Below are 25,502 nucleotides of genomic sequence, written 5' to 3'. Positions count from 1 at the left end.
TCACAGTAGATGCTTGCCAAAGGGCTCCTGTTTAAGTGTTGTGTTGTTAAATTATACCAATGAACCAAAGCAAATTCCTTATAAATGAAAACCTACTCTGCAATAAACCCTGATTCTGATTCTGGTAGAAGTATTATTACTGATGCTAATTTTGGTTCTGATCGAGATATAGCTAACTTCCTTACAAATATACATTTGGTTTGATCAAATCCATAATAATACATTATATTTTCCATAATGGTAATTGGACTGCACTTACATAGCACTTTTCTATTCTCCTGACCACTCAAAGTGCTTTTACACTACATGTCACATTCACCAATCACACACTAGTGACTGAGGAGTGCCACTTACTACTCAGTAACCATTCACACACTCTCACACACCAAACAGCTATCCGGAGAAATTTGGGGTTCAGTATCTTGCCCAAGAATACTACGACATGCGTACTGGGGGAGCCGGGGATCAAACAGCAGACCTTCTGATTGGTGGATGACATGCTCTACCTCTGAGTCACAGCCGCCCCATACCTTCCAATCAATTAAAATATCATTGGAGGAGAATGGGGTTATGGTGGACTGATGGGCGGAAGAGATGAAAGCAGGTTTAAATGGGATGTGGCTGAAGCAGTAACAGCTGGAGCTCATCACATGTGAGCGGTAAAAAAGTAGTGGACAGAGGGAGGGCAAGAGATTTCTGGGAATGGAGAGAAAAAAGGTGGAGAGAAAAGGAAGCAACTGTGACAGAAACAAGAGAGCATAGAGTGGAAAAAGGAGCAAGAGAGAGGCACGCATTTAATGGAACTGCTGAGAGACGGTCTCTTTTCACAGTGGCACATCTCTGTAGCCGGAAAGAGACTGTGAGAGGGACAGAGAGAAGAAAAGAGTGAGGATAGATGGAGAGATTGCAGGGCACAGTCAGGAGGGATGGGCGTCCTAAAGTTGGGTCCACTTCACAGCAGCACAACACAGTCGTTAGAGGGGGATAATGGATTAGAGGGAGTCATAAAGAGAGAAAGAGAGGGAGAAAAAGAGAAGAAGAGAGCAGGAAAATGATGATAACGTTGCCTTCCCAGCAGTACGGCACAGCAGAAGCAGAGATAATGACGGAGGGAGAGACACATAGAGGAAGAGAGAGAGGGAATGGAGAGTGCCGAACGCGAACACGGCTCACAACGAGAAAACTCAGCAGCCAGTCGAAAGAATTGGAGAATGGAGAGAACAGAGATGGAGGGATGAGAGACAAAAAGATGCAGGAAGGAAACAGAGAATTTTTTTTCTATATGGTGCCACGACAAGGCTGTGAACAGAACACACACTCTTTCTGTCTCTTTCGTAGTCACACTCACTCATACAGACAGATATATGCACAGCAGGGGACAGCGAGGAAAAAAGGAGGTGCAGAGTGTGTGAGAGGAATAAAAAAAAAAAAAGAGGGAAACAGAGAGGATGTTTGGAGCAGCAGATGGAAAGATCAAAGTGTTTATTATGGCCTATGGCCCTGATTCTGTGTGTGCGTGTCTGCAGTTTTTTTCCAAACAGCGAAAACAAGTAATTCACAGTGTGTGTGTGTGACTGCATATGTACTTCCCACAAAGTTAGCTCTAATTGAGAGATGGCAGCACTCATGCTGACAGTGGGGCTGCATGCTAAGATAACACACGCATATGCGCACACATCCACAAAAACACAGTCTGTTTCTCCACAGCGTCTTCCTCCTCCCCTACTGGTTAGGACATTAATTAGGGGAGAACACGTAGAAAGCGAGACAGAGAGAGAGAGAGACGGCGTGACTGGGGAAGATTTGTGAAAGACAAATATTCAGTGTGACACCAGAGTTTTGCTTTTGACTGTTCTACTTTAGCTCAAACACTGCCGGCAAAACTTAGGAGTCAGGACGGGGCAAAGAGGAAGCGGAGGGATGGCGAGACAGATAGTGGGAGACAGGGAGGTATATCGAAACAGGAAATGGGATGGAGGAATGGGGGGGGGCATGTCCGCTCTCACACGCTGTCTCTCGTAGTTTGATTTTTCTCTCGCCTCAACAAGTCTGACTTGCGTAACAGTCCCCCCTCTCCCTCCTACACAGGTTACACGTCAGCAGAGATGCCTCCTTTGACTGCCAGCTTCTGTCGCCTGTTTGCACATTTCAATTACAGCAGAGTTCACAGTCCATTTGATAACTGTGGCCACTTCAGCTTTCTTCTCTCACGGAGTAGAGCAGCTTTGCAGCCAAAGAAAAAAAAAAAAAAAAAAAAAGGAGACACACTAAAAAAGCAAGTATTGTGGTTGTTGCAGTTTTAAAATGTAATCTGTTGCAGATGCGGCTGGCTGCGGAACACACTGCTCAAACAACACCTGAGGGCACCTGAGACCTCGAGCTTCCTCTGTAAAGCTGGACCGAAAACCTCTCTCTACAGCGAGACATTTTCTTTGATCTGCTAAATTATCTTTCCACTGTTTTACTGCTATTTCCTGGTGTGTGTGTGTGTGTGTGTGTGTGTGTGTGTGTGTGCTTTTTTTTTATCCTTCTTTTTCTTTCTTATTAGAATTATGTTTTTCTTTTGGCACTTTGGGGTTTTGCTTTTAATGAAATGGATAACAAATTAATTGCATCATTACTGAATTTACTTGGACTGTTCAATAGGATTCTCCAGATGATTCAAACACAGTAACAAATGGTCACTTTAATTATTTGCCTTTGGTTTTATTCTGGATCCAATATCCGTAGAAAATTACGTTTAATCCACTCTACAGGCTGTAATTTAAGCAGCATTATCATCTTTGACTGTGAATAACACTTTCATTCCACAGCCTGTATGAATGTGTCCAGCTCACAAAGGATTTTTTTTGCTTTCATGCACATTCCTCTGTTCCTGCTGGTTTACCATCATCCACAACACTGAGTGAAGTAGACACTTCCTTATCAGCACTTCTGCTCAGGCTGTTCAAACTTCTGTCTAGGGTGCTTCAACTTTCCTACGACCGCACTCACTGCAACTCATCCAAACTGCTGCGGGCAGTCTTGTTTTCTGTCTTCCTGAATTCCTGCACGTCACCCTCGTCCTGCTCTCCCCTCACAGACTGCCTGTGGTGGCTCATTTCAGATCCAAAACCTGGCGTACAAGACTGCAAATGAGTGCACATCCGCATCCCTCCAGGCCATGGTTTGTCCAGGCACTACATACCAGCCCGTCAATGCCCTGCACTCTGCTAATGTTGTCTGCTTGGCCCTCCTAATAATGTGACCTGGTAATCACTCATCCCAGCCTTGACTCCTCTCCCTCCTGGCTCTGAAAAATATTGGAATGACCTTCCCACCTCAGCCGGGGCCAAAGAGTAACCCAACTGAAGCTGAAAATTAATCTCCTTAGGAAACATTTCACATCCTCTTTAAATCATGTCCTCTCTCCCACATCTTCCTCTTCGCACACAAGACTTACATACTTCATTCTGTCTTCAGTTCTTGCTTAACTTTGGTGTGTTCACCTTCGTATGATTTTCCTCGTATTCCTGCATCTCTCGCCGTCACTGTTCTCACTGATGAAACACCCAAAATTTCATTTGTGTTGGCAGCATTGCAGATGTGGCCTGCTTTCCAAAGAAGACAGATGGAGTGCAACCAAAGCTAACATCCAGAACAAACGCGTGACGATATGAGGTCTCCGCTGGCTGCCACCACTGCATGTTTTTGAGTTCAAGTTGCACAGCATTTAAAAGTATTTACTCAACACAGCAGAAACAGCATCTACCTGTGTGCTTACATTCTATTTTTGGTAACACTTTACTTGAAGGTATCGACATAAGGGTGACATGACACTGTCATAATTATGACATGACACTGTCATGAACTTGTCATGAACATTTTGTACATGTCATAAACGTTTATGACTGCTGTCATTAAGTGTCATTCGGTTTTTGTAATGACAAGTTGACATTGTTTGGGTTGTCTTGATTATGACAACTTGACATTAATTAAAGTGACATTACCAGAAGTTGTCTTTGTCATGACAAGTTGACATTAAATTTGTTTGGGATGACCCCCATAAGGGTGACATGACACTGTCATAACTATGACATGACACGGTCATAAACCTGTCATGAACATTATGTACATGTCATAAACATTTATGACTGCTGTCATTAAGTCTTATTCAGTTTTTGTAAAGACAAGCTGACATTGTTTGGGTTGTCTTGATTATGACAACTTGACATTAATCAAAGTGACATTACCAGAAGATGTCTTTGTCATGACAAGTTGACATTAAATTTGTTTGAGATGTCCTTATAATGACAATTTGACATTAACCAGGATGACATTAATAGAAGATGTCTTTGTCATAACAAGTTGACATTAACAAGAAATGCACCTCTTTCTGTGTTTATGACAAGTTGACATAATGATTATTATTGTTATGACAAAGACATCTTCTGGTAATGTCATCCTGGTTAATGTCAACTTGTCATAATAAGGACATCCCTAACAAACTGAATGTCAACTTGTCATGACAAAGACAACTTCTGGTAATGTCACTTTAATTAATGTCAAGTTATCATCAAGACAACCCAAACAATGTCAACTTGTCATTACAAAAACCGAATGACACTTAATGACAGCAGTCATAAACGTTTATGACATGTACAAAATGTTTATAACAGGTTCATGACCGTGTCATGTCATAGTTATGACAGTGTCATGTCACGCTTATGTAGATACCTTCAAGTAAAGTGTTACCCTATTTTCTATAGTTTATTTCTTGATCGTTTGTACCAAAGTCTGCTCAGTTCACTCCCTCAGTGTTGTTTATTGCTCTTTAAAGCATGTACAACTTTTCATCACAGTGGCTGGTGTGTCTGACCTCGCTCCGATCGAGTTTGCTGTATATCCATCTCACCTGATGGTCGCTTGTAAAGTGAGCACTGTATAAATTCATGTCCAATCTCCTTCTCTGCCTCTTTTTCAAAGACTGGAGGGAAACAATCACAGCCTTTTGCCGATATTAATGTCCTCTCGCAACTACTAAGCTGAGGTTATTATGTATGCAAGTGGGACTAGTGACTTTTTATTTATTTGTTCTGTATTCCTGCTGCACACCTGAGTCTGTGAGCAACAGTTTAATATTTTTTATGTCAAAGTTGCTCTTTGAGGTGTTCTTTGGTTCGAGGAGTTACTGTATTACTGTTGAATAATAAAAAGCAAATCCCAAGATTTCTTCTCGGGCCTTTGATGTAGCAGTTAACAAAGCAGATTTTGTCAGATGCAGTCCTTCCCATTGTGTCTCTTTACCTCTTCCCTTTCTCTTTCCCTCTTTCACTCTCCTTGAGACCAATTAGGCATAGTTTATGGCGTACAGATATTTCCCCCACTATTCCCATTCCCTCTCTTGTTGCCTCTATATGTCTCCCCCTCTGTTGGCCAATGTACGTGCACACACACACACACACACACACACACACACACACACACACCACACAGAGACCTTTGGGTGAAGTTGTAAACAGACAGCCAATTGGCTTGGTTGCCCTGATGGATTGGTGGCGAGCACGTGGAGCGGAAAAGAAAGAAGGAGGGATGAATGGAGGACAGCAGAAAAGATGTTAAAGAGAAGGGACGGAAGGACACAAAGCAAGAGATGAAAGGGAGAAAGAAGAAAGAAAGTATAAGAAAGGGAAGTGGGTTTTAAGAGGAAGAAAAGAAAAGAGAGGGGTTGAGAGATATAAGTGTAATCCCTGTGCACCTCCCTCTTTCTCCTCTCGCCCTTTCTCCCTATCTTGCTCTCACAGTCAAAGTGACATAGCCAAAAGCAAAATCCTGGCATCATGTTTGACTATTCCCTCTCAACACTCATCTCCAGCTCCCCCCTGCTGTGGGTGTGTGTGTCTTTGCATCTGAATCAATCTTCCCTAAGGGTAATATTTCAGGGTGAAGCACAAAGGTCTGGGACATTATAGAGTGAGAGAGCTGCTGCATGAATATTCCTGTGCCTGTTTGTACTTCCTTTTTTTTTTTTTTTTGCCACTGACTTTATAAGCCTTTGCCAAATGAAGCCTAATTTGTCAGTCAGGATGTAGTTTAATTCTATAATTAGTCATCCCGGGCTGAAAGGTAAGATCTCTGCTTTACAAAATGGTTGCTGGGATGAAAGTAAACCACATTCCAGGTGACTTTTAAAGCCAGTGAAGGTCAGCCCACTTAGCCTTGCGGCAGTAGTCTGTTCATGCTCAGTTAATTTTCTGAGAGATATTTCTGGCTAGCCAAATCAGAAACGAATTACCTGTGGCTAAAGCACTGCTCCCGAACATGAACAAGACGCACCTGATGCCGCGCACAAACACACTCATTCACACACACTGTACAGTATACACCCAACACACAGCCACACACACACCAGTATAAACCCACACAAAAGGACAAACCCATTCTTGAGGAATTAGATCCTTTCTCTCTCACTCTTTTTTTCTCTCTAATGATGCCATGACTAAAATGTTAATTACGGCCAAAAAGAGAAACGATTGCGAATATCAAACAGCAATTAGCATGTATCATCATCATCATTACCACCATTAGCTGCAGCACAAGATGGAGGATTATTTACCAAACGGTGGAACGCTCATCAGTTGCTTATTCAGGGTCTGAAATGTTTCATAGGGAGTGTTAAAAAAAAGGGGGAAAAATCCTCCTAAATTTTGCATAATTAATGTAGCTTAAAAATTAACCATTGCGAGTCCTGGAGCATGGTAGCAAGAGCACAGTGTGCTCATTGGAAAATAGCAGTTACTTATTTATTGAGCAGCAAACCACATGCACCGCCACCCAGACAAAAACACAAACATTAGCCTAGAAATATAAAAATATTTAGTGTTTCTCTTTCATAGTACTCTCAACAGATACTTAATGAAACACACAAACCAGTTTGAAAACAGACAATGAACATTGATGTGATCTTATGTTTCCCTTGTTCCCACCCTCTCCTCTCCTCGTCATGGCTCTGATCCTGCACTGATGAAATTTAAATCCTTCCCTGGACATCAATTGTCTAATCACCACACCTGAGCACGGCCCAGTGGATTCTGGAAAATCTTTGGGTAGACAACCAGGATGAGGTCATTATCCTCCAATCCATGTGGAACAAGACCTCTCCTCCCTTTTTGTTCTCATTTGAGTATTGTGCTCAAACACGAAAGGTCAAGCCACGCTTATGACACCCAGAGGACAGCTATTATCAGGTTTCTGACATTAGATTGCTTTAGCAATCACTGATTTTCTTCTGTGCTTCCCTCCCCTCCCGTTATCTCTCTCGGTCTTTTACCTTTGAGATAGACCCTGCAAATATAGTATGTTGCTGAACATATCCCTACGGCAACATATTAAACAACAACACTTCTGTGCACCTTCTGGTTGCCAGCTGGAGTAACAATCGTAAACTTTGAAAGTGTGCAAAATATTCTGGGAGCCCCGGAATTATAGAGCTTGACTTGCTTCATTAAAAGGCTACAAAAGAGTGAACAGCATGCCAGCTTCACTCATAACTGCCATTTTTAGTTAAAGATCACTTCAGGTAATCTCATGGTACATCATGTGACAAGGAAACAAAAATACTTGGAACCCTGTTACCTGAAAAGTATCATCATATACTAACTGATTTCACCTCATGCATTTGGATAAAATGTAAGCAGCATGAATTATGTTCATTCTCAACATGTCTCATTGTTTCCTTACCTTGTTGTACAAAGGAGCCGTACACGAACCACATGGAATTGTACAGCGTAGTCGAGGACACAGATCCCATGGGTAGCCGAGGTGGGTTGAGCCAGTTGAGCAAGTACACCAGGATGCCGACGAGGAGCACGGTGCCCGCGATGCATGCCCACAGTGACAGGTCGAAGGGCGCCAGGCAGGCAAACATGTCCACGGTGCGTTCGGCCTTGCGCAGCAGAACGCCCACAGAATAATCCATGTAGCGTGTGGTGAAGTCCACGACGCTCTCTCGCTCAGGCGTGATGGTCAGGGCAGAAAGTCCCACATCGGCTCGCTGCAAGAGGCGGAGGGGAAAGAGAGTGGTTTGAAGTGTCAACACTGTGAAAACGTGTAGGTGAGGAACACAGCTGAAAAATGTGGACTTTTGTACCCAGAGAAAGTTAAGTGCTTTAAGTCCTGCCTCTGTTTCTTCCCACCATCTACATTACGCATTCAGATGGTGAATACAAAGACACTTTGCCATTACCTGCTAAACATCTGGGATTCAAGCAGATAAACACTATGGGTTATCTAAGAACATGACTTTTGTCAACAATATGCCCTTTTTTATGAAAGTAAATGCAAATAATTTGTTACAAATCATTTAGAATAAGTTGTCTTTATGCACCTGAAAACACACAGGCGTGTGTTCCCATGGCCTTCCCTGCAGCCTACTGAATTTAGATATTGATGAGAAATTCTGAAATGTTGTGAAAGCTTGTTTTTAAAATTACTATGAGTATTTCTTCATGTTTGTGTCCTACATGTTGACTTAACATGAAGGTTCATAAGACATTTCTCAAGACATTCTCCCATCCACCCATATATCCACAGCTATATAAATGATTCAAACTATATGGATACCAAGCAGCACAGAGGGTTAAATAATTAATAGGTGGGGGAAAAAATAGTTTTGTAGCCTATGTACTGACAGTGGACATCTGACATGTGCTTTGCGTAATGTGAGATCAGTTCTTGGACAATGTCTGTCGTTGCTGCAGTCTAGGAATGGGCTCTGAATTTTCAGGAACAAATCATGGCATCAAGATAGTCTGAGTTAGGGGTGTGCCATATCATCTCGTTCACAGTAATACTTGTATAATTCTTAATATCATGTGAAAAATTTATGTGTTTCTATCTGTTTCATGTTGACGTCATACTGTTACGCACGGCAACAACAAACATGGCTGAAAGGGTTAGTAGTATTAGCGACTCTGCGGTGGTTCCAAAAAGAGGAGTAGTAGTGTGGAATAAACTGTGATAGCATTAGGCCTGGGCGTCCTGAATGTTTTATGAACAGCCCCAGACTTCTCAGACAGTTACCGCTCAGAAGGAACTCATTCAGCGGCTCTTCTGGCAGCAGCACAGTGTCTCTGCCTCTCCTGTCTCACTGTGCGTACACGGGAGCCGGTGTCGTCAAGGGCAACTCAATCATTTGGGGTTTTACTAAAAGAAGGAAATCACCTGTTGATTTATATATATAGATCCCAGGATACATTTTCTGTATTTGGGAGCTGTTTAAATGTGTAATTTGTCGTAGATTTTATTTTGTTGAACTGTTAACATTGTACACAGAATCTGAATCTCACTCTGAGTTACTGTTGTTGTTTATGAACTAAAGAAATTAGAGATCATTTTTGTTTAGTTTTTACTGAATATTTGAAGGCAAACTTTTGAATTAGCAGTAAAACTACATTACTTACTCTGAGTGTGACTCCTTTGTAACCTGCTACGATGAGGGTTGACTGCTTTCCATTGTCTCATAATAATTCTGCATCCTGTTAACCTCGCCAGTCAGCACCAGAATTTACTGAAACAATGTATCTACAGTTTTTTAATGAATGGAAATTAAGCAAGGATACATTGCGTTAAACTTTTTAATTCAACAGATAGCACACTAAATGCAGCTAACGCCCTTCTCATTAAAGGAACTGACAATGATCTTCAAAGTTTGTTCAATATTATGAGTTGTCTTGGTATGAAATGGAGACTGAAAAATAAGACTGATGTCAGGGAGAGTTAATTCTTATTATGTGTTTTGTGCTCTGTTTTGCCTGTGTGCTGTCAGTAAGAATTTCTCATAAGCCCGCTGTAACACGCAGCATGGACTGGGCATCTTCTGATGTGCATTTGAATTGTTCATTTATTCAAAGCATTCACAGCTTTTCTCATCATCTGGAATTCTTGGAATTTTAAGAGACAACAAATGGCTGCTTTAATTATTAACGTGTAAGGACTTGAAGTTGAAAAAAAAAAAAAAAAAAAAAAGCTGTCAGTGAGTATGTCTGCCAAGAAAAATAGGATAAGCTCAGCCTAAATGCAAAAAACAGTAATGGCTAATTAAAATGTTTTCAGTCCCCAGTGCTTGGCGAGCAGCTGTAGACATCTGCTTGTAAAATAAGGATTTAAGATGCTGTTGTGCGCATGTATGTTTGAACGCTAATGCTAAAGAATGCATATAATATATAAACTCTACAGATAATCAGATTTAATTTACAAGAAACAACTTATTGTAATAAGTTAGGTGATTTTGTAGAGGAACGCAAAGCCCTACAGCCACTGGACTCACACATACACTGATTGCACACTTAACACACGCTTGCATGCTTACCACATCCATATTCCCACACACACACAAAACAAACAAAAATTTCAATCCACTGTAGGCAAAAAAAAATAAATAAATAAAAAAAATCGGCTAATTTCACAGTTGAGTGAGGAAACAAAATGCTTAAATGTGCAGAAATTGTCACTTACACTGCATAAGAAGAATATTAGGAGAAGCCCTGCAGGATGCCTGTTGGTTGAGACAACACAACGATATGCATACAAGTCTGTGTGTGTGTGTGTGTGTGTGTGCGTGAGAGAAAAGAGATGAATCGCTGTGCTGACTGCTGTGGTCAGTCAACATGGAAACTTCCAGAGAGCACTCTGGGTAATAATTATCTGGTATAATTGGGTTTTTGGAGAGATAAACCTTGTTGCTGACTGATGGGGAAAACAAAATGCTTGGTTTATTTACAGCCCGTGCTTGTCTGTGTACACATAAATATGCATTGTGCTCAAAGCATTTCTCTATCATTTTGTAAGCTGTTGGATCGGTGGGGGAATACAAAGGCTGAACACACACACAAGTATACAAGGTCAAGGGAAGGAGAGCCTGGTGTTGAACTAATATTCAAGCCTAACACAAAGCAAAAAGGAAATAATGAAGGGAAATTTCAGAGAGAACATTGCTGCTAATAAAAAAAACATCCTTGACCTATGAAGAATGAACAAAATATGCAGCAGCTTAGTGCAATTCCAGGAAGACATCAAAGGGCATTGTACACACACATACAGATATGAGCATTCACTTGCACACACACATATACATAGTTGGAAATATTAATTAAAGACCAGCTCAGTCTTTATTGCTACTATTGTTTTTTTCTATTGTCAAATCATTGTCTTGAGCAGGGCTGAGCGATAAAACGATCTCACAATGGGATCACAATAACATGTATGTCGGTGACAATGATAAACTTTGGTCAGTTTTACCTTTAGACGTAGATAGATCGAAACAGCATGTCCCGCAGCAGAAGTTAACAGCTGTCAGTCAATGTGTAGTTTTGGGAAAGCACAAATTGTACACGCCTATTTTTCAATGCAAAGTTTGTGCCGAAACGAGAGATGAAAAGAGGGGAAAATGAGCGCAAGTGAGGAGCAAAGCGGCGGTGAAGCTAAAGAGGAGCTAGCGTTATCCTCAAAAGCTGACAAAATTGTGGATATAAAGGTTTCACCACGTCAATAGTTGGAAAGCGGTTTGGCTACCTGAAAGGTGACGACGCATGGACAAAGACGGTCCGCAAAATAAGTAATCAGTTGGTGCCAACCAGGATGGGAAACACAACAGTCCTGCCTCTTTAAATTCAGTGCTCCAATCACAGTTGAGCAAATGACAGAGCCTCGGCCAGCTTTACGCTTTTCTGTTACACCCAGATATCCTACGTGCTAGGCTCTTCTGTGTTTCTAAGAAAACAGAATTTTGAAGATGATTTGAGATGTGGCTGAGGGACTGTCACTATCGTCACAGCCAGATTACATTGTACAAAGTCGCATCTTAAATTTCAGCCACAGCTAACAAATACATGCTAACTGTCTAGCGAATATATAGCTAGCTGGCATAATGTCTCATTGCAAACACCAGCCTGGCATGCTTCCTCCTTATTTCTGTGGCAATGCTGAAGAGATTTGGAGAAGGAAAGATAGGTATGACACATTTTTAAGTTGACATGAATTATTGCCACCCAGCTGCCAGGGAAAATGTTGGCATTAAACTTTCCTGCAAACCACAGATATCATACATTTGCAAGTCATTATGTAGAGCGGTGGTTCCCAACTGGTCCAGCCATCAGGTCCAGATTTCTCCTTTGTCATTAGTTCAAGGTCCACACAGTTTAATGTAATCAGCATCATACTTGCGTTTGGCCATGTCGTTGAGCTAGTCTGCTGTCTCTGTCAAACAGCTGTCCATTAGTCACTCACTCTACAGCAGGAAATGGCACTTCAAAATAAAACCTCTGTGCCAGAAATTCGTTGTGCTTAATAGTAAAATTTGTCTTTTACAAACTTGACACGTTTGCAAGTCACTTGTGGTCCATTCAGAATGGAAAGTGGTTCGGTTTTGGCACCAGATTATGGTTCGGAAAAGATCATGTCTTGTCCAATGTCCCCACTAATTTTTAAAACTCCTGAGTAGGCATTCACCTTCCCTGAGTGACTACTTGAGCGACTGTGGGCGACATCTGACGCATACACACTACGTCCACATGGCGGCACCATGGCATCACCTCTCCTACCCCAAATATCATTACAAGTGACTACAATTATGATTAATAATAAGATTATTTTAACAACATGAAGTACTGCAACAACAAAATATTGTTTTGGCAAAATAGATTTAGTATTTATTGCCATAATGTGAACAATTATGTGAAAAATGTGCTCCATAAAAATCACTTGGAGACATTACATAAATATTTAAGAGAAAGTAATGCCTACACAAAGAGCAAACCATTCTTTGGAATACAAAATAAGTAATAATAACATCAACTCTTTCTTGGCACAGAAGTATGCTTGATAAAAGTAGATTTTAAATTGTAAGAATATACAATAGTCCTAGTAATTGTCAAGTACTCTAGGCCTCTAAACGGCAACAAATAAAATATACTAGAGCACAAAATTAAATGTAAACTTAAACTGTAGTTGTACTACTACAGACAGTGCCACTGTATTTGGTGAAAACATTTTCCTAGCAAAATATTAGTGGCCAGGCAGTGCAAATAGTGCGTGTAAACATAAACTAAAATTGTAGCAGCACTACGGCTACAGACAGTGCTGTACTGGATGAAAAGTTTTTACAGTGTAGAAAAATATCAAAATGTGTATGCTGTAAGTACGTAGGTGTGTACAGTTCTGTGTGTGTTTGCATAATTGTATGCTGTAATTCTTACGTGACAGTTCGTTTCTCTTCTGCTGTTCCTCCGTGCTTTCTTGCAGTTAAGATCCCAGTATCCCAAGCCCCTGCTTGCGTCTCTTTACAATATACACAGCATGTAAATGTCCTTTTGTTCCAACGTGTCGCTTAAGGTAGTCTAGTTTGCACTCACTCCACACTTTCCCCTCTGAAAACTCGCCTTGAACTTTCGCTTCACTGCACGTCTGGCAAACAACTCCAATATAAGTTGATAAAGAAAAAATGTCGCCGAGCTTCACAGGTGGCGTCCGCTCGTCGTTCCCAGTTTGGATATACTCCGACAGCCACTCCAACTTGAACGACGTGCGTTTTTTCTTGCAGAGGAGAAAGTGCCAGAGCCGTTGCGTTTAGCCATAGCTGCATTGCTAATGGCTAACAACAAAACAAATGCGCCAACAGCGGCTTCTCGACATAATGCCATTGATTGGCTGTCAAGCTACACAGCCGTTGCAGGATTGGCTGGGAAGCGCCTGGGATTTTTTTTTTTTTTTTTTTTTTTATCATCACTGACTGACAGTACATTGTCACCTGTCACCAGACATACTGGATGAAGGGAGATACCCAACTGTAGGCTTATCCAATGTTAAGAAAACGGTTACTCTTCCTGTCTCCTAAGTGGGCGTGGTTAGCTCTCCCTCCAATCAGTGCCTGTTCTGAATGAAAATACATTCTTCCTATTACTGCAGCCTATTGCTGCACAAAGCTTGGGCATTTTTTATTTATTACTAGCGGTAAATAACTGTTTGTAAGCTAACTGTGATTTTACCGCCTGTTTATCAAGATCACGAGATCTCGCGAGAACTTGTTTTCTGAGACGGACAGGGCTCAAACAAAGTTAACTTTCTCTTGATCTGTGCGGATGAAAAATGCAGCTTTAATGTCAGCATATTGGGAAGATGTGTGGCTTGTGGAAAATGAACCCAATATTTACTTTAGTGACTACAGGGCGAAAGAATTGACCATAAATTGTGATCACGTTCCTCCTCCCGTCTCCTACGGGGGCGTGGCAACAGTAACTACGGGAAGTGGGACTTGGGATCAGTCAATTGCTTAAGGCAAATTTACACCGACCTCTATTGCCCTTCTATAGTTCTGGTACTGAATGGAAAAAAGCCCTGTTGTTGTTATTACTGCCTTGGCCTTGTTGCATCCCATTTTTGCAGTCCATAAATTATTTTGGGGAAAAAAGAATGGCGTGACTGTAAGAAACAGAGGTGAGCTCAAGGCTTATTGTTGGCGGGACCCCACATGACTACACTCAATGAATGTTTTAAGCAACCAAGGCCCCAGCGGAAGAGTGAAGGGCTGAGAAACCATGAGCTATTCAGTATATTCAGATGCTTCTTGTAATGAGTCCGAAAATATTGCATGTGCTGCTACTTATTCAACTTTTTTATAGAGATATTGATCCCAGAATTGGCTGTGTAGTAAAGATGAAAGATCCCTTTCCTTGCGCTCTGTGTCTCTGCTGCTTACTTTCTTTCTGCGGCTATGAACAGATGGATCACATTATCAAACATATTCAGTACTTTGACAAAATAATCTCCAATATTCACTTGTGTTTGCCAATGGCTGCTGGAAAAGCTGAATAGACAGTCAGACAAGAGACAGCTTCAGCATCTAAATTGAGGGCAATAAAACTGGCAGAATAAAAGATTGATTTGCGAGTTTATTATGCAGCAGTGAAAGTGATGCGCTTTGTGCTAATGGAGGAGTTACCTCAAGTAACCTGCAATCTATGACCGCTGTGGTAAAGCTAAGGCCTTTGCATTCCCCTCAAACTGTAAACCGCTCCATCTTTGTAAAATCCACATTCACAGCTTCACAGCCAGTTGAAAAATGTCACCGCCACTTTTCAACTTTTCACTGAGGCAGTTCAAGTGTCTGTCAGAAGTTATGCATCAGATACTCGAAGCTACTTGAAGCTAGTCAAATTATCAGAAAGCCGCTGTTTTCACCCATACGCAATATGACATCTCTGAATTTTTGAGGTCAGCCTCTCTCATGTCCACTTCAGACTACATGTTGCAATAGTTAGTGAATGAGTGTCTGAATTTCTCTCTCCAATTTAAAGAAGTTAAAGTCAGCTCTATGGTAGCTTAATGCAATATTTGCTTTTGAAGTGACATGATTTCAAGTGGGAATGTTATGATGGGACTCCAGACTGTGCAAGCTCAATCTAAAGGAGGCTATAGTTCTACTTTGCATAAGTGAAGCCGATGGCATGTGTCTGCTTGCATGCATGCTTCTTCTCCTTGTGTATTGGAGTAGTGTGTGTGTGCATAGAGAAGCAACAAACTCCCATTTCCATATTCTCTCTACAGCCTAAAGGCATACTATGCAGGGTTTTCCTGAAATACAATGTACAAAAGAATCTCTCTCAATCATCACCTATGGCCCACTAGAAGTGTGTGGTGGTGTCTGAATCTGCCGAGACTCTGCCTTATGCCTGTATTTTCTTATTTTCATCTCATTAGCAGTGGTCAGGATGTTTGTATGTTTTAATTTTGGGCAATGGTGGCCCAAAACTGTGTACAGGTAAGACCAAGACTTCATGAAAAGGTAGTGATCAGGTAGTAGCCGCATGTATACAAGAGGAAGCTATGAAAATCTTGGACACAAGGGAGCCTGGGGTCTGCTTTCACTTTCACTTTAGTTGGTAAGCACTGAAGGAGAAGAGAGGATGAAGAGCAGAACAATGACTTCGCCTGCTTCCTGTTAGACGGTAGGTGAGAAGCGTACGTACAAGCAGTGTAAGGATGAGGGGGCAAGTATTAAAGTTGCATTTACAAACAGCAACCAATAACTCCTGCACAGTATACCTGCAAATCCTCATTTATCCAACCCACATCACTGTCCTCCAATATTCCCCTTCATTGTTCTTGTATTGTGTGTGTTTGTGTGTGCTCATATGTGTTTGTGCATGTATTTTCTCCTCACCTTAAAGACCAGTTCACCCATCAGTCCGTTCCATTGACCGTCAGGCTGCAAGCTGCCGTATTTGTGGTCTGGGGCGACGTAGATCTCATACTTAAAGCCCAGGTAGTTGGACAGAGCATCGAGGACGTCAATAGAAAAGCCCTGGTACTTCTTTGGTTTTCCCAGAACGTTCTCCGACACCATTACAAACGGCTCCTCCTGGAAGGCAAAGATCAATCAGCGTGTCAGTAAGTCAGTCAATCATACAATCAATACAGCATTCATTCAAGCATTAAATCACCCAATTACTCAAGTGGTCATTATACCACCACAAGTGTTCATCTTAAAGGATGGGAGAATGTCTGCGAGAGCCCGCATTACACATACAGTACAAGTAGGTCACGTTCAGCGCATTCTTATTTGCATTACTAAGTTTAAAACAATCAGTTAAAAGCCTGAAAGTAAAAGCAGATGTCAGATTAGTGTTGTCAAACATGCCACTTAAAGGTAAGCTCAAAAAAACAGCTTGTATAAAATTTCCTATCACCAACAAATCAAGTCTTTTGTATTTTAAGACAAAAATCTCAATCTTCCCTTTTACCAACACATTGCTACCCTTGAAAGCCACATTACCACCCCCGACTTTCAACATTCATTAACATCCTGGGTGTAACAAATGGGTTAAGTTACCCCTCTTTTTTTAAGGTATTTTTATTGATAATAAAGATGCACAGAGCATCAACAAACAATCACAGAACCCACATGACAAAAAGACAACCCCACCCACCAACTCAGGAACAGAGAAAGCCAGACCAGCGAAAGGAAATCCAATAGACAAGAATGAAAAATAAATAAAGAAATGAAAAATTAGAAATTATAAATAAATAAATTACTTTTTTTAAAAAAATATAAAAAAATACATTAAAATCAAAAATAAATTTAAAAAATGGGGAAAAAAATTACGACAAAATAATTAACTTGTGTGACATCAATAGGTTAGTATAGCATGTTTCATTACAATTTTTCAGCTTCCATATTTGCTACAAAAGTTCTACAAAAAAAAATGGTTGCCAGGTGGCTAAGAAGTGTGCAGTTGATCCTTTAGTAAAAAAAAAATAAAAAAAAATTATGTATTAAATAAATGATTCATAACATCCTTAATCCAGTGTCCACATTTTGGAGGTGAGGAGTCTTCCATTTACACAGGATGAGCCTTCTGGCCAGAGACAATGTCCATTTGGGCTCTACTTACATTAACATTGAGAGGAGTTACTCCAAATACTGCCATGGACATAGATGGGGCAACCAGCTGTCTACGCATTGTTGAAAAAGTTTTTAATACTAAATCCCAGAAATTAAATAGTTTTGGACATGACCAGAACACGTGACATTACATGCGTGGCTAAAGACTGTTTACACCTGTCACACGTAACATCAACATCACTGTTAATCTTAGCCAACCGAGTTCTGGACCAGTGCAGTCTGTGTATAATCTTAAATTGCACAACAATATGTGCTTTAGTCACTCTCTGATATATAAACGGCCAAAGCCGAGTGTGATGGCCAAGGCCACACAAAGTAAAAGCCAGAAGTGGTAATATTGTTCACACACTCACCTCACTATTTTAATAAGTACACTGGTAAATTCTATTTGAAGGCAGCCACACCCCAAACAATTCATGTACAAATTTAAGTCCACAGTCATTTAGCCATACACTGGAGTGCACACGTTTTCAAATTGTAGGGTCAGCTTGAGTAATTTCCTGTCATATTAATCATTTTTGGCCTTCTTGGTGAGTTACCGTGCTGGTGGGAGGTCTCTTCCTGCAGAAGCAAAAGGCGTGGCCAAGGGCAGAGAGCTGCTAAATCCTGCGGCCAGCTCACCAGGCAAAACCATCTACTGCCATGTCAGAGGGGGGATTTGGGCGTTTTTCCTTTGTATTAGCTCTAGCTAAACGTCCATTTTGTTTTCCCCAATTTGGGTTACATAGTTTGGCCAAGCCACTATATATGGTCCCTCAGGTTTAATTTTATTAGCTCAGTTTGTTCAGTTAACACTTTGTTTTGTTGCTGTTATTTTGAGTATAGTTCTATTTTGCTGACCTTGTTTAAAGGCCTAGTTTTTAAGTTCCTGGTCTGTACTGTTTTTGCATCTTTTGGTTAAATAAAAACTCAACTTTTTCCACAAACCCCTGTTTTTATCATTGCCTCACAGCTTAGCACCTCACACCAAGTAAAATATGTACCACAGGGGTGACCTCTAACTCACCAGGCAGAGTGTGTGCCCCATGTAGGATGAGTCCTTTGCTGCGGCCTGGGTTCGATATCGACCCGTGGCCCTCTGCTGCATGTTATCCCCCTCTCTATCCCTTCTTTCCTGTCTATCTATGGCTGTCCTATCATTACAGACAAAACCCACAAAATAGTCTCAAGTTCTTGGTTAAAAAGTGGATTGCCTACAGCTCTATTGTGACATGCATCGGTGTCCTTGATCCTCGAGTGCAATATAAGATATAACAACATGGAGACTATTTAAAGCATTCATTTAAAGTGCATTAACTGAGCAGTTATTTCTGCTTTCATTGGTAGCACATTTCAAAGATAATTCCTTTTAACCAATATGGTAAAATAGTGAAAGATAAAAACAGTGCCCTGACCAGAAATAATTCCACCTCCTGTTGTGAAAGCAAACTGGCTGATGACAAAATTGATGCAAAGACATGCTGTACTTAATATCTGTCCATGTGTTAAAATTCTTAGCTAAGTGCTGTCTTTTTTTGGGGATTAAAGGAGAAAAATAAGATGTACCCCCTCAGTTTTGTTTTGGCTAGGCTCCTGAAGTTCCCTACTCTTTTTATTTGCAGAGGGAACATTGCTTAATAATTTATTTAAATATAACCTATTTAACATTTTCAAGTGAATTAAAATGTTGAAAATCAATAATCGCACCATGCAATTCAGCAGATTTGTTTTTTATTGGTTCATTTTGAAATGCGCTCGGGACGGCTGAACCTCTTGTTTATCAATATCACCACGGCATCTAAAGGGCAGCTTCCTGTTGAGGTTAAATGACATCAAACAACGCTGACATTTTAGGCAATTAAGTGAACACAGAGCAGGAAGTAGCATGGTATTTTTCAACAAGGAGAGCAGGAAGCTGGTAAGAAACTAAATTGATGTTTACTTTTATTTACTGTTCTTGGATTGAGTGTTTCATTGAGGAGTTTTCTCTTCAGCTCCTGTCTGTCTCGCCCTCCCCTTCCTCCCTCACCCCTCTTTTTCTCTCTTCTTTAATAAATCCCTATTGATGAGTGAAATGTTTTAGGCCAATATGTCTTGCAGATTTATGAGGGCCTGCATGTTATTGACTGGATACTGGCTGCACATTAAGCACACACACACACACACACACACACACACACACATGCAGGCTATGCTACGCATTAACTTGGCGGTTTCTAATCCTCGCTAGCTGCTGCTGTTCAATAAGCTATTAGGCAGTGAGTGGACATGAATGCCAAGTCCCTCTCTCACCACAAGCATCCATCCATCAAGGCAGGAACACCCAGTGCACACACACACACACACACACACACACACACACCCGTACATACTGAATAACCCCCCAAGTACCACTGATTGCTTCCCTATGTGGGTACTTTAAACCTTTATAAACAAACATAAACACGGTGAGGAAAAACACGGCTGATGTTGTTGTACAAGGGAACTGTTACGTGTCATTCTGTGCCGTTATTGCCATTGTTGTGTGTGTGTGTGTGTCTGCTCTACGTGTGTGTGTTCTAGGTGAAGCTCACTAATGACTGACTGAGAGCACCCGTGTGAAGATGAGGGCCGGGTCTATATAAGTGGCTTCTTACTCTGCCCACATTCTCTCTCATTCCCTGACACAAGACACAACTTTCCCTTTGTTCTCTTACGCCTCCCATACACTTGAAGACTTTGAAGAAACTTTTAAAAGACTAAAGCCTGACACCGTCTCACATCTAAAGACAATGTGAGGTTTTAGTCACAGACTATAAGATTTTGCAAAGACTGGGGATCTTGTAGAGTCACTATTTGCAAGACTACAGCTAGATCCCTCTTGTGATTATTCCCCATCCTGATTCTGGTGGAAAATATGACACCAAACTCCCTTTTTAGAAATGTGACATTTTAACAATCCCGATGTGTCCACAAAAATGCATAACTCTAGAAACACAAGCTAAAAGGTGTCAAATGTCAACAATATTCTTATCAATTTGGCTGGAGAGAGCACTTCATTCATTACTGACAATGTTCACGTCATTTAACTTCAGTATTTGCATAAGTCAAGATTAAAACCTAAGGATAACATTTAATGATATACTGTATAATAAAGATGTACAACATGACAGCTCCCCAAAAGTGAAGCCAAAATATCTCAATCGCCCCCTGGTGGATGGCTGCAGTACAGCTCATAAAGCCCATCCCTGCCATGATAATTGAAGGGACAGAGCCAAAGTAAAAACTCAAAATACACAGAATTTTTTTTTTCTCAAAGGTGGTTTCTGTCATTTTAGGTAGTTCTTATCACGCTGATATTTGTTCAAGTGTTTGTTGTTTGGTTTTAATTGTTATTTGATGCTATAGAAAGATGATTTGACATCAGGATTGACAGCTATGTATGCCAATCGGTGTCCTGCTGATTTTTTGTGCTGCTTGTGATTAGCTGGATGGGTGTACAGGCAGGAACACGATATAACAGAGATCATTACTGTGCAAACTCTGGCTCCAAATGACGTCACCAGTGCAAGATAGCAGCGGCCGTACCAGGAATATTTTGGCTTTAGTTTTGAACAGTGGGAGTATTTTGTAGAAATACAAACTCTTATTGTGTGAATATATGGTGTACATGACCAGGCATACACTTATTATACTGATGTGACTTCAGCTAAATGATTTGGCATGATTTTGGCCAAATTTGGTTATGTGAGGAGAAGCAAATGTTCTCTGAGCTGATTGCCTGAATATCAGGAAAACAGTAGCTTAAGTGACAGGAAACCCCTTTCAATGTGTACTGGAAAGCTGTAGGTGTGTCAGCTGATACTGCTTGTTTGTCAGACACTATAAATTGTGATGATGTACTAATTCTTTGGCTTCTCAAGAGTGAACCCTAAAATGTCCAATCCTGTGTTCTGAGTCTCTTTATTCCATAACAGGAATAAGTAAAGATGTGGCATTCATCGTTATGTATGGGCTATGAATCAAACATGTTTGACTTGGGTAGGTCAAGACAAGGAAGAGATTATGACAGCTTGGCCTGAGTTTTTTGACAAACGATAACACAGGAGTGTGCACCAACTGAGGTAAAACTCTCATGATTTTATTCTGATATTGGAATCATGTCTGTGACAGATGACGAACGATAACACAGGAGTGTGCACCAACTAAGGTAAAACTCTCATGATCAGACCCTGAAGAAGACTTTGGTTGATACGCGTGGGTCTGTCTTGTTGCCTTTGCTCTAATAAAAGTTACTTTATATATATTTTTACCTGAAGACGGAGTGCCTCAGTTTTTTTTCCTTGGTTGTCTGCATTTTTTTTACAAACAGCAAGACTTCCTTGGTTTTTTGTTCACTCTCATGAGTTTATTCTGACATTGGAATCATGTCTGTGACAGTGAAATCACTTGAAAAGTCGTGTAGAAGCCAAAATTATCGTTGTCTGAGTTGACCCTATCTAGTGGCCATGGATGGCTGGGGATAAAGCAAAGGGAGGCTGCCTGGAGGGTGTGGCCAGAGCAGAAAGAAAAGTCTTTGACTCATACCCTCAAGGCCTGGTGCAGAGACTGCCCTTGGTTTAATTTTTTAAGATTAAAATTTACATCTTCTGAGTGTTGAATTAATTTTTTGTTCACAATAAATGCTGATTTGTTTTTTGGAAAAGTTCTCTGTGGACACAGGATTTTTTGGATGTCTCAAATCCGATATATTTTTTTCTCAGCCACCATAGTGGATATATAGGAACAAGAGTGTAAGTCTGGCATTTTTGTTGCTTATAACTGTTTTGTCCCTCCTTATGTTGAAACTTTCTAGCCGCTCGTAACAGTAGCAATAACAAAATGGGCCATTTGCCCAAGTCTCAGTACTTCCAAATACACTTCTGGGGTGAATGTTCACATTGGGAGCTCATTTCTAAGAGAAATCATGCCTTAGCTTTGATGACATTTTTAGAATTAGCTTGGTAAAAGTGAACACAGCGGGGGATTTAGATATCAAGGCTTCATTATCAACTGTTTTGCCAACACATGAGGGTGTAAGAACATCATTCACTCAGTACTTTTCTGGCTTAAAGTTGTATGAGTGTATTCACTCCGTCTTTATCGCACATTAATATCTGAAGGGTAGGACAACAGGAGTCTAACAAGAAAGGCAACTGTCAATCAGTCCAGGGCCGTGTCATATGGTTAATACTTTCGGGGGAATAAAGAACAATTCAGTAGCAAAGACTAAAGAAAAAACTGTGGGTTAACAAAGAAGAAAAAGACGACAACATGTATTCAGTTTGTTTCCACTTGATTGTTTGATGGAAAGCCATATGTAGAGAATTGAGCTGTTACTAAAAAAACCTGCAAAGATTCTCATTTCAAAACCCTTTCAACTTATTCCTCCTCTATTTCTATTTTCTCTGTTTTCCCAATAACTGCTCTGCTCCTTGTGCATTGATTGCTTTCCAAATAAACAGGCTCTCTGGTATACAGTGAAAACACCCCCTGGCACACAAGCACACACATCCATACTGTACACACACATGTAGATGCATACACACACGCCAGCCCACAAGCGTTTGCTAGCTAATAATGGAACACACAACCAATAGCAGCGGCAAATCAATATAAGGCTGTGCATGTGCAGCTCTGCGTAGGTGTGTGTATGTGGGGGTGCGAGTGTTTGAAAGTACTGAAAGCATGTTTGGTATTTTATCCTATTATGGTGCACTGTAGGTACAGAATGCATAAAAGCAGCTCATGTCTCTCTAGTGTCTCGGAGCCAACCCACGATTTCAGCTTAGCTCACTGTTCTCTGGCAAGGGCACGGGTTGTTTGACACAGATGTCATTTCAAGTTGGCTGTACGGTACATGACAGTTCTCTCCTTCACTTAGACATCAACATGAATGTACACCTGACTAGATGGACACATCACCCGCTGGACTGCCAGTGGGCTTTCCTTCTCTTGCTCAGCTTGTCAAACATGGTGGCTATCGGGGAAACATTCTCAGATCTCTCTGAAACGATCCAGTCAGATTGTTTTTAAAGTAAATCTGAAGAAAATACAATACAGAGTTGTTTCAGTTTGGTTTTGTGAGAGGCAACGAGTGATGTAATCATCTAAACACTTCCCATAGCTCACTGGTTGGTCTGGCTTTGAGCTGCCAGGCTCAATCGATACCCAGTCAATGGTTCCCAGACTGAAATCTTGTCACGAAAAATTATCATCTGAGATGTAGTCTGGCTTTGTGACGCTAATCTGTCTCCCCTCTATCTCTTTTCTCCCTCTCTCTCTCTGTTGATATTTTGCAGTCCCTTCCTTTCCCCTGCCACTCACCAGCTGTGATATACACCATTTGGCATCTTTCCACACCCCAGCATCCCCAGCTTTCCCTAAACATATGTCTAGGACACCTCTTCTCTCGCCATCCATCCATCCGTCCACTGAGGCTACAACACTCCCCACTTGTCATCCTTGCAATATCACCTCACATCCCTCTATATCCAGCAATCCTTCTCTTCCATCTCCGCTTTGTCTTTCCCATATCGCTCCCATCTCTTGTTCCCCCCATCCGTCCTCCTACTCCCTGTCCTCTATTCTAATTCCTTTGGCGCAACTTCATCCCCTGTCTCCTCTTAACTAGAAACACCACATGTGGTCTCAGCGCTGATCAGGTGCTTTTGGAGACATGATGGGGACAAGGAACAGCAATTTTCCACACAGACTAAGTAATGGCATTTGAAGAGTCCTCCCAGGGAATGCTGGGCATGACAGTGTCGTGGTGATTTGTAGCAGTGAGCATATTGAAAACACTCTGTGGATTTGTCGCAGAAATGGGTATAAAATGTATTTTGGAGAGCCCTGCCAGTCTCTGCAGAAGATCAGATTTCTATTGTTACAAAAATGAATTTTCCTTCAGCCTGTGTTTGATAAAGATGGAGGATATGTATCAAAAAACAAACAGACAAGCAGTGCAGTACTCTGTCACTGTGATTAATATGGATAGTGCAACACAGATTTTTCTCTTCATCCTTCCAACAGTTCAACAGGTCTAACAATTATATCAACAGTGAAGGTAAATTCTCTGCTGTGAACATTTCAGGGCATCCCTTTGGACATCAGCCACGAACAGTAATGTCTTAGACCAGGGACCTTTCCTGCATTTCTCTCTACTGTTGCTACATAATGAAGGCATACCCCATAACATCACGTTATCTGAATGGAGCCTTATTAATCGTCATTGGTCAGTTAAGCGGGATTTATACTTCTGTGTTGAATAGATGCTGTACATATGGCGTGGGTTCTGGGCTGTAGCCTGACATGCACTTTCCCGGGAATGTAACTACACTTCGTGGGAACAGTAAGCTGAAAACCATTTCCTGCTATGGAAACAAAGCTTTTATGAGATGAGAAAAAATAATTGTGAAGACAATAAAAACCTATCAAAATAGCATTGTGGGAAATTTATCCTGGCTTCATATGAGTACAGGAAAACTCTGCAAGCCACTAGGCTGATTTATGAAAAGTAAAATGTCATAGACTTGGTCTAATAACATCAGCATGTTGTGATATTGTGGAAAAGTCTGCTAGCTACTAGGCTAATTTATGCAGAGAAAAATGTCATAGGCTTATGCTAATGAAGTTCAGCGTAAGTTCAATCAGGAAGGCTTTCTTTGTGCTCATCCATTCACAATTCTCTTCCCCCCACTCCTACTGCTTCCTCTAATCAGCTGACTGTGGGTGTCCACTCTAATAGCTATCCAATCAAACTTTGCCACAATCTCTATCAGCCAATCAGGATGCTACTGCATAATTTATATGTGCTCTCTCCTCTGCTGCTGTCAGCTGTCATTTTAGGCAGAACCGTCACAACCTCCTCCACCCTGTTCACCTCCAGCCATTGTATCCAGAGTCCAGGACGAGCTCAACAAAGACTCATTCCTCTGCTCGTCCACATTGTCAGCACTTCTCCATCTTCATCTCAACACATCTTCACCACCTCTACCACGACCAGTGTTCTGTCTGTGAACCTTGCAAACTATGACGGAGAAGATTTTTGTACTTGTGTCTAATACTG

At 41.1% G+C, this 25,502-nt stretch overlaps 1 protein-coding gene across 4 annotated transcripts in view; it reads right to left on the bottom strand.

Annotated features, from left to right (window-relative positions):
• grid2 (glutamate receptor, ionotropic, delta 2) overlaps positions 1–25,502 on the bottom strand; it is a 713,868-nt gene that overhangs the window by 130,990 nt on the left and 557,376 nt on the right. For all 4 annotated transcript variants that reach the window (XR_007449482.1, XM_049577883.1, XM_049577882.1 and 1 more), the window contains exons 10-11: positions 16,196–16,393; positions 7,720–8,032 (exon numbers count right to left, since the gene is read on the bottom strand). Coding sequence is in view for 3 of the 4 variants with exons in the window: in XM_049577883.1 (XP_049433840.1) it covers positions 7,720–8,032; positions 16,196–16,393 (511 nt within the window). In the remaining variant the exon portion in view is untranslated. The remainder of the gene's footprint in view (positions 1–7,719; positions 8,033–16,195; positions 16,394–25,502) is intronic.

Source organism: Epinephelus fuscoguttatus, linkage group LG6, assembly GCF_011397635.1.
Source record: "Epinephelus fuscoguttatus linkage group LG6, E.fuscoguttatus.final_Chr_v1".
NCBI lineage: Eukaryota > Metazoa > Chordata > Actinopteri > Perciformes > Serranidae > Epinephelus > Epinephelus fuscoguttatus.
This window is presented reverse-complemented; position numbering and strand designations above follow the sequence as displayed.